Genomic DNA, 15,670 nt, shown 5'->3' on the forward strand with positions numbered 1-15,670 from the left:
GGCGGGACTGGGGCGTGCCTAACAGATGGGCGTCCTCGAGCGATAATGGAAAAAAGAAGGGTGTCCCTGACGAGCACTTGGCCGACTTTACTTGCTCCATTTTTTCTTATGAGCAAGCCTGAAAAAGGTGCCCGAACTGACCAGATGAACACCAAAGGGAATCAGGATGACCTCCCCTGACTCCCCTAGTGGTGACTAACCCCCTCCCAACCTGAAAAAAACAACTTTAAAAACTTTTTTTGCCTGCCTCAAATGTCATACTCAGGTCCATCGCAGCAGTATGCAGGTCCCTGGGGGGGGGGGGGGGGAGGGTGTATGTGTCAGCGGAGGCATAGCGAAGGTGTGGACATCCTTCTTGCAAATATTTTGGACATCCTGAATTGCCACCCCCCCCCCCCCCCACCACACACACAGGGACGGCCAAATTTCAAGGGAGTGGAGTGGCCTAGTGGTTAGAGCACTGGTCTTGCAATCCAGAGGTGGCCAGTTCAAATCCTACTGCTGCTACTTCTGATCCAAAATCCAAATAAATAAATAAAGGGGGTGTCGGAGGAATAGCAAAGGCATGGACGTCCTTCTCACAGAAACGGCCACATTTTGGATGTCCTTCACCCATAGTCAGAAAAAAAAAAAAGATGTCCCTGATGAGCACTTGGACGTTTTCACCTTGACTTGTGTTTTTTTAAGGTTGTAGACGCAATTTATTTAAGGTTGTAGATGGCTATTATACAGGCAGCTTGTCTGTGTGTATGAAGCCGTCTTTGGCATGCGCAGCTGGCTTCCAGTTCATTTGCATGCGATTTCCTTTATGCATGCCCGTTCCTTTCCGAATCGCTAAGGGATTGGTAAGGGAAGAGCTTTTTCCGTTCAGTTAGTGCATCAGTTAGTCCACTGTAGTGCACCCTAGGGTGCCCGGTTGGTGTCCTGGCATGTGAGGGGGACCAGTGCACTACGAATACTGTCTCCTTCCATGACCAAATGAGTTGGATTTGGTCGTTTTTGAGATGTGTGTCCTTTGTTTCCATTATCGCCGGAAACCGGGGACGTTCATCTCAACATTTATGTCGACCAACTCTAAGGTCGACCTAGATGTTGAGGTTCGGGCGTCCCCGACCGTATTATTGAAACGAAAGATGGCTGCCCATCTTGTTTCGATAATTCGCGGGGACGTCCTGCGACGACACCCTCAGGAAAACTTGGGCACCCCATTCGATTATGCTCCTCCACGTCAACCGGCTCACCTTTATCTACATGTTTATTCACACCTTCAAAGAAATAATGCAAATTGGTGAGGCAAGACTTCCCTTGACAGAATTCATGCTAACTCTGTCCCATTAAACCATGTTTGTCTATGTCACATTGGCCACCCTCCAATCTTCTGGTACTAAGAACGATTTTAATGACTGATTACATATTAATAACAGCAGGTCAGCAATTTCATGGTTGAGTTCTTTGAGTACCCTTGGATGTATGCCATCTGGTCTAGGCAATTTAATACTCTTTAATTTTCTCTGTTTGGCTCAGTATATCTTCCAGGTTCACCAAGATTTCTTTCATTTCCTCCGCATTCTCTCTCTTTCTCTCCCTCACCCATGTGTTCCCCTGTTTCTTCACCCATTCTCTCTCTCCCACCCATGTGTTTCCCTGTTTCTTCACCCATTCTCGCCCTCCATATACCCCCTGTGGCTTCACGCATTCTCTCTCCCTCCTTCCATATGCCCCCCCCCCGTGCCGTCACCCATGCTCTCCCTCCATAAACCCCATGTACCTTCACCCAATCTCTCTCTTCCCCCTCCATGTGACCCCCCCGTGCCTTCACCCATTCTTTCTTTCACTTTCTCTTTCTCAAATATACCTCCACTCCCACATTTTCCCTCAATTCCCACGCCCTCCCGCATTTTACCTCACTCACCCGCCATCTCTCCCAGATCACTACCAGCAGCTCTCCTCTCCATCCAGTTTACTTCATTACTTGGTCTTGCAGTAAATCTTTGCCCTGCAGCAGGCCTTTCCTTCTGACCTGGCACCCTCTTCTGAAAACAGGAAGTTGCATCACAAGGTGGCAGGACAGGTCAGAAGGAAAGGTTTGGTGCAGTCTGAGGCGGTGTTTCAATAGGCTGCTGCTCCAGGGTGAAGATGTACTGCAAAACAAGTAATTACGTAAACCGGAAGAGGAGGGGAGAGCAGCTTGCGGTCTAGTAGGGGAAGAAGATGTCAGACTGGGCGTGTAGGCGGGGAGTGAGAAAGGGAGGGCAGTTAATCATTAATCACGATTAATTTTTAAAATTGCGATTCATGATTGACACGCTGCTAACGGCATTAATTACAATATTACTGATACTTTACAACAGAGAATATACCCAAGAAAGGAAAAATTAACTTACATCAAGAAGCGCTAAGTGGAACTGCCCAGATGCCAAAAAATGAATTTTCAGTGCATAAGCAAATATCGGTGAGTGTAGCAACATGGCGCGCACAGTACTCTGTGTGGCTAACCTCATAACATTTTATGCAGTGCAAAACCAGCAAGGATACCCAAATATAGTGACAAGGGCTCCCACAGTAATCCAGCAGTAACTGGGCAGGGCGCAGTGATGCCCGATGACTGCCGAGTTACCGCTGCACAAGCAGTTTCTGAGAGGTTTCTTTTTCCACAATATTCAAAAAAATTCCACAATAGTAACCCAGTAGTAATAAAGGGGTTTCTTTTTCCCCCAGAAATGGTGTGCGCTGGGGGCAGGACTACCGGCGGCAACCGCGTTCAGCCGGTGGTAGGCCCGGAAGAGCAAGCAGTAAGCCTGCGTTGGGCACTGCTCTTTAAAATAGTCAGTATGGTCCATCTAGTCTGCCCAGTGGGGTTGCCAGGGCAGTACCTGCCATGCAGTGGCATGTCTTTAATATAGCTACGATTTCTACAATGTGTAATTACTTCAACAGGTTCATAGATCACACCATCCATGTTAATTCTGGTTCATTCTTCCTTTTGTTTATAAGCAAGGATTAATGAAAACCTAACCTTCAGTGACAGTCATTTACTTTACTTCATACCATTTGATGTCATTCCTCACCAAACAAGCCCAAAGCAAGTTACAATTAAAAACAAAAGCAATTAGTATACAAGAAGTTGTTTTCACTTTAAATCATGCCTAGCAGCAATCCTTACATATTAATAGGATAAAACAATCCAAAAGGCTCCCAAACCATCTTCACTGAATGGATGCAATCGGGATGCTTAATACATTCAATACAGTCCAGGTTCACCATCTTACCTGACTTGGGTACAGCCAGATTTAAGAAAGCTAAGCAATAAGAACTTTTTTGTGCATACTTGAAGGGAAGTTGGCCCAACCCAGCACTACATCCATGTTTTCTTCTTCTTGGTAGCTACTGTTTGATTCAAGAGTTGTACTTTTCTCTCCTTATTCTTGCATGTCAGAAACAGCCTTAGCCTCTCTTCCTCTCCCTGACCGTTAGTCAATAGAAGCTCACTTTCTATAATACAGGAGGATAGATATGACATCAAATTAGAGAAAACATGAACAATTTTTACTGATCCATAGCTGTACAAATAAAAATTATTTTGAAGAACAGGGTCAGAGATTTTAGTAAGACTTACTTTATCAATACAGTCAGTGGTTTTACTCCTTGTGACGTTTTAAGTTCAAAGAAATAGAGGGTGCAGCGTTTGTGTAAACCTCAGCATGGTTCACAGTGGCAAAAATATGATTTGTGGTGTAAAATGACCCTAATCCAGTTCACGTATTGTGTCACCTCTGACAGACACACGCACACTATTAATCTAATTCTTTGTCAGGAGGAGTGGCCTAATGGTTAGTGTAGCAGGTTGCGGACCTGGGGAACTGGGTTCGATTCCTGCCGCTGCCTGATGGCAGTGGGTTGATATCCTCGGGAATCAGGTTCAATTCCCTCTGCAGCTCCTTGTAACCCTGGGTAAGTCACTTAACACTCTGTTGCCCCAGATAACAACAGTAGTACAATGAACTACTTAGACTGTGAGTGCACTAGGGACAGACCCAGTACCTGTAAAATGAGACTGTAAAACACTTAGGTCTAAGTGGTATATAATTACATGAATGTATTGTTGAAGAAGAAAAATGCCTTGTGTTGACTATCTTAAGATAGTACAGTATTTGTTTGCCACCAGTGAATCTGAAGGACACTCATGTTGCTACTGGGGGATAATTTTAGCATTTATGTGGCAATGTACACATGTAAAGTGGCTTTTATAAAATTAGGTCAGTTAAAAGTACACAGTTGGTGTTGCCAGTGAAGCACGTGTGATTATAAAATACATTAATCCTATGTACAGACATCTACATCTGCCTTCAAGCAGGTGTAACGTCCACACTTTAAGTGTAGATGACTGTTGGTGTTCGATCTGCAATAATATTTTATAAAGACACATAAGTACATAAGTACATAAGTAGTGCCATACTGGGAAAGACCAAAGGTCCATCTAGCCCAGCATCCTGTCACCGACAGTGGCCAATCCAGGTCAAGGGCACCTGGCACGCTCCCCAAACGTAAAAACATTCCAGACAAGTTATACCTAAAAATGCGGAATTTTTCCAAGTCCATTTAATAGCGGTCTATGGACTTGTCCTTTAGGAATCTATCTAACCCCTTTTTAAACTCCGTCAAGCTAACCGCCCGTACCATGTTCTCCGGCAACGAATTCCAGAGTCTAATTACACGTTGGGTGAAGAAAAATTTTCTCCGATTCGTTTTAAATTTACCACACTGTAGCTTCAACTCATGCCCTCTAGTCCTATTATTTTTGGATAGCGTGAACAGTCGCTTCACATCCACCCGATCCATTCCACTCATTATTTTATACACTTCTATCATATCTCCCCTCAGCCGTCTCTTCTCCAAGCTGAAAAGCCCTAGCCTTCTCAGCCTCTCTTCATAGGAAAGTCGTCCCATCCCCACTATCATTTTCGTCGCCCTTCGCTGTACCTTTTCCAATTCTACTATATCTTTTTTGAGATACGGAGACCAGTACTGAACACAATACTCCAGGTGCGGTCGCACCATGGAGCGATACAACGGCATTATAACATCCGCACACCTGGACTCCATACCCTTCCTAATAACACCCAACATTCTATTTGCTTTCCTAGCCGCAGCAGCACACTGAGCAGAAGGTTTCAGCGTATCATCGACGACGACACCCAGATCCCTTTCTTGATCCGTAACTCCTAACGCGGAACCTTGCAAGACGTAGCTATAATTCGGGTTCCTCTTACCCACATGCATCACTTTGCACTTGTCAACATTGAACTTCATCTGCCACTTGCACGCCCATTCTCCCAGTCTCGCAAGGTCCTCCTGTAATCGTTCACATTCCTCCTGCGACTTGACGACCCTGAATAATTTTGTGTCATCGGCGAATTTAATTACCTCACTAGTTATTCCCATCTCTAGGTCATTTATAAATACATTAAAAAGCAACGGACCCAGCACAGACCCCTGCGGGACCCCACTAACTACCCTCCTCCACTGAGAATACTGGCCACGCAATCCTACTCTCTGCTTCCTATCTTTCAACCAGTTCTTAATCCATAATAATACCCTACCTCCGATTCCATGACTCTGCAATTTCTTCAGGAGTCTTTCGTGCGGCACTTTGTCAAACGCCTTCTGAAAATCCAGATATACAATATCAACCGGCTCCCCATTGTCCACATGTTTGCTTACCCCCTCAAAAAAATGCATTAGATTGGTGAGGCAAGACTTCCCTTCACTAAATCCGTGCTGACTTTGTCTCATCAGTCCATGTTTTTGTATATGCTCTGCAATTTTATTCTTAATAATAGCCTCCACCATCTTGCCCGGCACCGACGTCAGACTCACCGGTCTATAATTTCCCGGATCTCCTCTGGAACCTTTCTTAAAAATCGGAGTAACATTGGCTACCCTCCAGTCTTCCGGTATTACACTCGATTTTAGGGACAGATTGCATATTTCTAACAGTAGCTCCGCAAGTTCATTTTTTAGTTCTATTAATACTCTGGGATGAATACCATCAGGTCCCGGTGATTTACTACTCTTCAGCTTGCTGAACTGACCCATTACATCCTCCAAGGTTACAGAGAATTTGTTTAGTTTCTCCGACTCCCCCGCTTCAAATATTCTTTCCGGCACCGGTGTCCCCCCCAAATCCTCCTCGGTGAAGACCGAAGCAAAGAATTCATTTAATTTCTCCGCTACGGCTTTGTCCTCCTTGATCGCCCCTTTAACACCATTTTCGTCCAGCGGCCCAACCGACTCTTTGGCCGGTTTCCTGCTTTTAATGTATCTAAAAAAGTTTTTACTATGTATTTTTGCTTCCAACGCTAATTTCTTCTCAAAGTCCTTTTTTGCCCTCCTTATCTCCGCTTTGCATTTGGCTTGGCATTCCTTATGATCTATCCTGTTACTTTCAGTTGGTTCTCTTCTCCACTTTCTGAAGGATTGTTTTTTGGCTCTAATGATTTCCTTTATCTTACTATCTGCCTTTTTAAAATAGGGCTAAATTAGGCACTTTCTTGCCTAAGATGCCCTGTTATATCCTGCACAGATGCTTAAACTGAGATTAGTTTGCTGTGATGTGGCTATTCTAATAGTTGTTTTTTTTTTGTGGGGTTGACAGGTCCAACGAACCATAGCTAAGCAGATTCAGATGGTGAAAGAGATTGGGAAAGGCCGTTACGGAGAGGTTTGGATGGGGAAGTGGCGTGGAGAGGAGGTGGCAGTGAAAGTCTTCTTCAGCACAGAAGAGGCCAGCTGGTTCAGAGAGACGGAAATCTATCAGACTGTACTGATGAGACACGAGAACATCTTGGGTAAGTGAACTTCCATGTAATTGTTGCATCTCCAGGGCAAATTCCAAAGTCCTCAAGCACTTGGGGGGCCCTTTTACTAAGCTGAGGTAGGCTCTACACGCTTGCAGCGCGTGCATAGTTGAGACTAGTGCCAGGCCAGCATGCCCTCCTGGCGGTAATTTCAGATTTGGCGCATGCACATAATACATGGATGATTTATTTCCTCCTCTGCACAGCACTTGGCGCGCGCCGACTGGTCACCTTGCATGTAATATGTGATCCTTTACTGCTAGATAGATGTCGTTAAGGGCAGTACGCTGGTTTGATTTTTACCACAGGCCCCTTTCCCGTCTCTTTAAAAAAGCGCCATCTTTTGTAGATGCAGCAAAACTGGCCCGGCACGGGCCCAATACATGCACCTACACTACTACCGCAGGCCACTTTTTACCGCGGCTTAGTAAAAGGACCCCCTTGGTTTGAACTGAAAAAAGATTCAGTCCTTGTTTTCTCAATTTAAATAAAACTAATTGTGACGATTATTCTAAAGGTTTGGCTCTTTTAGGGTGCCCTCTCTGTAAAGGATGTTAAAGGCAGATTGCTTTTAAGCACAGCAAATGCCTCTGCTTCTTGTATGGTTCAATTTGTGGATTGCTCTAATATAATCATGGGTGGAAGAAAGTAAGAAATGTGAAGCAAATAGAATGTTAGGAATATCAGGAAAGGAATAGAGGACAAAACTAAGAATATTATAATGCCTTTGTATTGCTCCATGGTGTGACCGCACTTCAAATATTGTGTGATGTTTTGGTCACTGCATCTAAAAAAAACATATAGCAGAATTAGAAAAGGTACCAAGAAGGGCAACAAAAGTGATAAATGGGATGAGACAATTTCCCTATGAGGAGGGCTCTTCAGCTTGGAGAAGAGACAGCTGAGGGGAGAAATGATAGGTTTATAAATTACTGAGTGGAGTGGAAGAGGTAGACATGAATCGCTTGTTTACCCTTTCTAAAAATACAAGGACTAGGGGGCACACAATGAAGCTAGTAAATTTAGAACAAATTGGATAAAATATTTCTTCACTCAATGTGTAATTAAACTCTGGCTTGGATAAATTTCTAAAAGAAAAGTCCATAAGCAAAACTGCATGTATACCAACCTTTGAGAGTTTTGAAGTCTGTAGAACAATTATGTTTAGACATACCATCACATCAAGTTATGAAGTTGAATGAGTACCAATCAACTGTTTTCTATACAGTAGGTTCCACCATGTGGAACAGCTTACCTTTAAGGCCTAGAATCCCCTTCTGCTGCCTTTCTCTTTCCTGAGTGACTTTTTGTGGTACCACCTAACTCCTCTTAGATCCCATCCTCTAATCCTCATTGCTGTCTTACTAAGATTACACTAGTGGTTGGTGATTAATAATTCTGTTGAAATAAATAAATAATCGATGACACTTGAAAATCTTAAGTCCGGGGCAGGGAGGCCCCATCGAACTGGTCTGCATAGGGCCCTGCAATTGCTAAGACCAGCCCTGATGACATCTAGGTTTTTTTCTTGAGTGCTGACTCCTAAAGTGAACCCTAGTGTTGGATAACTATGGTTCAGATTATTCTTCCTAATGTACATCATTTGGTATTTGTCTACATTAAATTTCATCTGCCATTTTGTTTTCTCCTGTTAGGAACTGACAAGAGAGGAAGCCATTTTAGATCTAGTCCTTTGTGGAGGGTAGGGCATAGTACGAGAGGTAACGGTGTTGGGTCCAGGGGGAAACCCTGCTCGTAACATGATCAAGTTTGAACTTCTATCTGGAATGAAGCCCAAAAGGAAAATCTACTGTAGCAGTATTTAATTTTTGAAAGGATGACTATGATGATGAAAATGGTTAATAAGAAGCTAAAAGGATCGGCTGCAAATGTTAGGACATAAAATCATGAATGGACGTTGTTTAAAAATACCATCTTGGAAGCCCAGACCAGATGTGTTTCACATATTTACAAAGGTGGAAAGAAGAGAAAACAGCCAGCATGGTTAAAAGGTGAAGTGAAAGAGGCTATTAGAGCCAAAATAATGCCCTTCAAAGAATAGAAAAAGGACCCAAATGAAGAAAATAAGAGGCAACATAAAGCGCTGGCAAGTTAGATGCAAAGCATTGATAAAAAAAGGCTAAAAGAGAATATGAAAAGAAATTTGCCACAGAGGCAAAATCTCAGAAAGCCTTTTAGGGAATGCAGGGGAACATTAGATCATGAATGAGCACTCAGGACAAGGCCAGGACCGGTTGGCATGCATCCAAGGGTACTGAAAGAACTCAAACATGAAATTGCTGATATGTAACCTGTCAAAATCGTTCGTAGTACCTGAAGATTGGAGGGTGGCCAATGTAACACCGATTTTTAAAAAGGTTTCCAGTGGTGATCTGGGAAATTACAGACCGGTAAGCCTGATGTCAGTGCCGGATAAAATAGTGAAAACTATTATAAAAAATTAAATGGAAGTCGCGTGATGCAGTAGGAACAATCAGATATGTTTTCATCTGCTCCTGAGGTCTCCGGCCTACATCTTTGCTACTCACCATTCTGGAGATCCTAATGGATTTTTTTATTTTTGGTTGTCTTCCCTCAGTCTATAGATAAATATATAACCCGCTCTGGAGCTATAATGAGCACTAAACTGCACAGAAAGGCTGGAGAAAAAAAAAGTCTCCCAAAGACAAAATGGCGGAGGATGGTGGAAAATGGGTTTTACCACTCACTGCAGATCACATTAATACTCTTACCGATGTGGTGGTCCAAGCCCTCAACCCTCATCTGGCTCTACTTTTGGGGCAAATGACTAATTTTAGAGGCTCTTCTGGCTGAAATCTCCTGGAGAACGGGGTCCCGCAGGGATAATTTGGGCTTTATTGGACTCCCAAAGCAGTATCTGATGTCCGCATAATTGCAGTCCTGGAGTACTGGCCGCTCTGTCTGAAGAGTGCTCATAGGCTTTCGAGACGGCGAGAGGGGCAGATTCGGCCCAGGGCTGTAATAATCAAGGTCCACAATTATGCCCATTAAACAGCAGTGCTTCGCAGATACAAGAGTGCTCTACAGTTTGAAGACATCCAAATCCATATTTTCCAGGATTACTCCCCAGCTGTCATGGAACAGCGTTGAGCCTTTAAACCACTATATACGTGTCTGGTGGAAACAAATAACCATTTTATGCTTTTATATCCAGCTATTTTAAAAGTGTTCTATTTGGGTCATTGGCATACCTTAGATACCCTTACAGGGGCCTGTGACTTTGTCAGTACTCTGGGGGCACAGAACCCTCCTGCTACGGCATGATTTGCTTTCCTATTGCTCCACTGAAGCTGTTTTATTAAATGTTATGCTCTTTCTGTGGTGGGGAGATTTGCATCTATATGCCTCTTATTTTGAACAATGATTGGGTTTTATATTTGATCTGTTTTGTGACTTTGTAATTTCATGAGCGTTTAACCCATGAATTGGTGTGGATTGGGCTGGGGGGCTTGCTGCACCTTAAGCGTGTGTTTCTAGGCCTCCTTTGCATGGTGTGCTTTGCCTGTTGGTAGGAATGTGTGTTTTTCCTTTCTTCTTGGGGTGGGGGTGGGGAGCAGGGAGTGTTTGTTTTCTCCTCCGCCTTTCTTGGTTGGGGAAACCTCCTGGAAGTTGTTCTGTTTTGCTTGTTTGGGTACACTGTGGGTTCCTATCATCCACACTCTTATCATCCCTCGCTTATTATTGCAACTTGCTTCTCACATGTCTCCCACTTAGCCATCTCTCTCCTCTTCAATCTGTTCAAAATTCTGCTGCACGACTAATATTCCGCCAGTGTCATTATGCTCATATTAGCCCTCTCCTCAAGTCACTTCACTGGCTTCCTATCCGTTTCCGCATACAGTTCAAACTCCTGTTATTGACCTATAAGTGCATTCATTCTGCAGCTCCTCAGTACCTCTCTACTCTCATCTCTCCCTATATTCCTCCCCGGGAACTCCATTCACTGGGTAAATCTCTCTTATCTGCACCCTCCTCCTCCTCCACCACTGCTAACTCCAGACTCAATTTCTTTTATCTTGCTGCACCTTATGCCTGGAATAGACTTCCTGAGCCAGTACGTCAAGCTCCATCTCTGGCCGTCTTCAAATCTAAACTAAAAGCCCACCTTTTTGATGCTGCTTTTAACTCTTAACTCTTGTTCAGAACTCTTATTTTATCATTCTCACTTTGTTGTTCTCATTGCAGGGGAAGAGGGGGTTACAGGGCTGACGGTTCGATCTCATGCTCTCAAGATTCTGGCTTTTACAGATGATTTGTTGTTGGTCTTAACAGACCCGCAGTGTTCTGTTCTGCTGGCCGAGGAATTGATAGAAGAGTATGGGCTCCTTTTAGGCTTTACCCTGAATTTGAACAAATCTCATTGCTCGCTTTTAGCAGTCTGTAGCTCTTGGGTAGATCCCTTCCCGCTTCAGTGGCCACATCAATCTATTAGACATCTAGGGGTGATTCTTTCTAGTGATTTAACTAGGTTGTATAGATAAATGTAGATCCTCTATTTACATATACTCACCATCGCCTGACAGTGTGATGGGCTTATCCGTTGTCTTTGATGGGGCGGATTCATTTGTAGAACCTGCTTATAGTACCTAAACGGCTTTACATTTTTTAAAATGTTACCCTTTTTTCTGCAAATTTCTGTTGAACGTTTGCTTAATAGACTCCTTCAGTCCTATCTCTGGCAGGGTATGTGGGGCCAGGATGGAATTGTTGAGTCTTTGTTATTTGACTGTCAGCTGTGGCATAAGACACATCTAGGGTTACCATATGGCTCCAGAAAAAGTTTGGTGGTTGAGACCTCTAGTCCCATTTCCGATGCTGCTGTTCTGTGAATAGTATTAAGATTGCATTTACAGTGAAAATAATAACCATTGCGTACTCCAGAAAAAGGAGGACAGATTGAGCCAGTCTGGGTTTTACTTCCATTGCTTTCAATGGACGCAAAACCCAGGCTGGATCAATGTGTCCTCCTTTTTTCAGGAGCCATATGGTAACCCTAGACACATCAACAATTGGTTTTGCAGCACCTTTATGTTTTATAACACTTCACTGGAATTGGCTTTATTTGACCAAAAACATTTCAGTTCTTATCTTCATTCAGTGACTCCTCCTCCCTCCTCCCTGGTCAGTCACCTTTGGTTAGATAAGCCCTTACATCTAGTCTGGAAATGGGTTTTCAAATTTCATAAGCTGGGTGCTTATTCTTGCTGTTCACCACCTTGAGTGAATTTCTTCAAAGAGGGGGTAAATTAAATCCTAATAAATAAGAGGACACCCGTGCTCCCTATACTCAGCAATGAAGCTTTTCTGCCAGCAATTGATTCTCCTAACTTTCTCCAGTGGGACACTCATGGTCTTCACTATTTATTTCAATGCTTAATGGAAGAAAGCCGTTTAAAATCCTTCGCTTCCCTGCAAGGGGAATATCATTTATCTGCTCATGACATCTATACCTATTTGCAGCTCAAGCATTATGTATTCTCGTTGCCCACAGCTTGCGTTACAGGGAAGGTATACGAGCATCTCTGTGCTGCTTACACCTAACTCTCAGTGCAAAGTGCCTTTGCTGTTTCATCATCCAGGGGAATACCCCTATGTGAGGTATTTGCCCCTTCATCAGGCCTGGTCCTAGGACTTGGGTGCCACACTGGAAGAGGACTGGCTGTTGCAGGGCCTCAAAAGTTTGCAGTCCCATACTGAAATTCTTTCATTTTGAGAGATGCAGTATAAAATAGTTATTCGCCTTTGGTTCCCCTAAAAAGGCACATGTGTTACTGTATTTTTCGGACTATAAGACGCACTTTTTTCCCCCAAAATTTGGGAGAAAAATGGGGGGGTGCGTCTTATAGTCCGAAGGTAGACTTCTCCCTACTCATGCGATCTTCCCTGGTGGTCTAGTGACGTCGGGGCAGGAAAGAGCCTCCTCTTTCCTGCCCAGCGCGCTGCTCTCCATCCTCCTGTATGCATTGCTGCCTGACGGTCTCGGCGAGATTCAAAATGGCCGCCGAGGGGGGCTCTTTCCTGCCCCGACGTCACTAGACCACCAGGGAAGATCGCGTGAGTAGGGAGAAGTGGTGACAGGGCCGGGGGGAGGGCGATTCCGAACTCGGAGGGAGGGAGGGATTCGGACAAGACGCACTGGAGCACCTAGGTTTTAGAGATGGGAAAAAGGAAAAAAAAAATTTTCCTATTTCCCTCCTCTAAAACCTAGGTGCGTCTTATGGTCCGGTGCATCTTATAGTCCGAAAAATAAGGTATATTTGCGTCTTGACTGCAAACTGCCCAAAATGTGGGACTTCTGAAACTTTCCTTGGCCATGTGTTTTGGACCTGTTCAGCTATGTTTTCCTTTTAGCGAACAATTTCCCATTTTGTCTCTTCAATCTGGAAGACCGCAGTTCCTCTTTCTTCTCGTTTGCTATTTGGGGCTACCATGCCCTAGACCTGGGCAGAAAGGTTTTCTTCAGTTTTACCAATGGAAAGTGTTGCTCACCCTCCATGTTATTCTGCAGAACTGGCTCTCCTTCCTGGTACCCACTTTCCACATAAGGTGTACCCAGATGATTGGTATTTTTTCATTGGAGCAGTGCTATATGTACAACTTTGCATTTCCAGCAGGGCTCCACTTCCAGGCCACATGGGAACCTTTTTTTCAATAAGGACTATTACGGTGATACGGAGAGGAGGGTGGACAGGTAGGGTGGTGGAGTGTCTACTTTTGGTTCTGTTTTGTTTGTTGTTTGTTAGCTCTTTTGCTACTTTCTGATAAAAATTGCTTTAACAATAAAGAATAAAATTATGGAACACATAAATAAACATGGTTTACTTGGACAGAGTCAGCATGTTTTCAGCCAAGGGAAGTCTTGACTCACCAATTTGCTTCATTTCTTTGAAGGCGCGAATAAACATGTGGATAAAGGTGAGCTAGTTCATGTGTAACTTTAGATTTTCAGAAAGCTTTTGACAAAGTTCCTCATGAGAGACTCCTGAGAAAATTAGGGTCTTGAGATAGGAGTCAATGTTCTGTTGGAACATTCTGTTGGAATTAGTTAATGGACAGAAAACAGAGAGAGTAGGGTTAAATGGACATTTCTCTCAATGGAGGAGGGTGAATAGTGGAGTGCTGCAGGAATCTGTACTGGAACTGGCGCTATTTAACATATTTATAAATCATCTGGAAATTGGAAGGACAAGTGAGGTGACTTAATTTGCAGATGACACAAAACTATTCAAGGTTGTTAAAACACATGCGGATTGTGAAAAATTGCAGGCAGACTGCATAAAATTGGAAGACTTGGCAACCAAATGGTAGATCAAATTTAATGTGGACAAATGCAAAGTGATGCATAATGGGAAGTTTAATCCAAATCATAGTTACTTGATGCTAGGATCCATCTTGGGGGCCAGCACCCAAGAAAAAGATCTAGGTGTCGTTGTAGACAATACGCTGATATCATCTGCCCAGTGGGCTGCAGTGGCCAATATAGCAAACAAGATGCTAGGAATTATTAGAAAAGGGATGGTAAATAAGACCGAGAATACTATAATGCCTCTGTATCGCTCCATGGTGTGACCTCACCTTGAGAATTGCTTTCAGATCTGGTTGCCATATCTCAAAAAAGATATAGCAGAATTAGAAAAGGTTTAAAGAAGACTGACCAAAATGATAAAGGGGAAGGAACTCCTCTCATATGAGGAAAGGCTAAAGAGGTTAGAGCTCTTCAGCTTGGAAAAAGAGACAGCTGAGGGGGAGATATGAATGAGTTCTACAAAATCCTGAGTGGTGTAGAATGAGTAGAAATGAATCGATTTTTTTTTTTTACTCTTTCAGAAAGTACAAAGACTAGGTGACACTCAAGGAAGTTACATGGAAATACTTTTAAAACAAATAGGAGGAAATATTTTTTCACTCAATAAATAGTTAAACTCTAGAATTCTTTGCTGGAGGATATAGTAACAGCTGGGTTTAAAAAAGGTTTGGACAAGTTCCTGGCGGAAATGTCCATAATCTGCTATTGAGACAGACATGGGGGAAGCCACTGCTTGCCCTGAGATTGGTAGCATGGAGCACTGCTACTTTTTGGATTGTGACTTGGATTAGCCACTGTGGGAAACCGGATGTTGGGCTGGATTGTCCATTGGTCTGACCCAGTATGGCTATTCTTATGTTCTAGGCTTGCCTCTTATGAAAGCAGCCATCAGAATCTGTGCACGGGCGCTAATAAATTAGATTGATCTTCTCCAAATTCTGCCTTCACCTTGCCTGCATCCACACACACTTCATTTCCAAGATGACTAAGACTGATCTCAGATGAGCAGAAACAGGACCCTACAGTTGTAGAGGACTCCATCCTGGCATGCCCTCAAAGATTTTCCCATTCCGTCAACCATTAGATACACTTTAGAAGAATAGTAGGTGGTTCCAGAAACAACATTAAAGGGGGCCAGGGTGATGAGTGAGCAAGTTATTTCTCTTCCTGAGGGAGGAACAATAGAAGTTCCTAAGAGTTCCTACAGTGAATGCATTGATTTACAGCAGTGGCCAAGCATAACACAATCCTGGTTGGAAGGGAGCAGACTGGGACTGAAACGATAGGAAGCTAAGGTACATCTTCAGTAGTCATTCAGGGGCTCTTGAGCCTGTCTTTACAGACAACAGTGTGCAACTAGTCTGTGGTACGTGCCCTCCTCCATTGGATTCAGCAGTTCTACATAGAGACACTCTTGGAGGAAGCCATGCTGGAGTCAGAAACACATAGCTGACACAGAGTATGA

The 15,670-nt window shown here is 43.6% G+C and overlaps 1 protein-coding gene across 2 annotated transcripts in view; it reads left to right on the forward strand.

Annotated features, from left to right (window-relative positions):
* Positions 1-15,670, forward strand: part of BMPR1B (bone morphogenetic protein receptor type 1B) — a 666,288-nt gene that overhangs the window by 612,455 nt on the left and 38,163 nt on the right. For both annotated transcript variants that reach the window (XM_030190709.1, XM_030190710.1), the window contains one exon: positions 6,656-6,848. In XM_030190709.1, the coding sequence (XP_030046569.1) occupies positions 6,656-6,848 (193 nt within the window). The remainder of the gene's footprint in view (positions 1-6,655; positions 6,849-15,670) is intronic.

The sequence above is a fragment of the Microcaecilia unicolor genome, chromosome 2, assembly GCF_901765095.1.
Source record: "Microcaecilia unicolor chromosome 2, aMicUni1.1, whole genome shotgun sequence".
NCBI classification, from domain to species: Eukaryota; Metazoa; Chordata; class Amphibia; order Gymnophiona; family Siphonopidae; genus Microcaecilia; species Microcaecilia unicolor.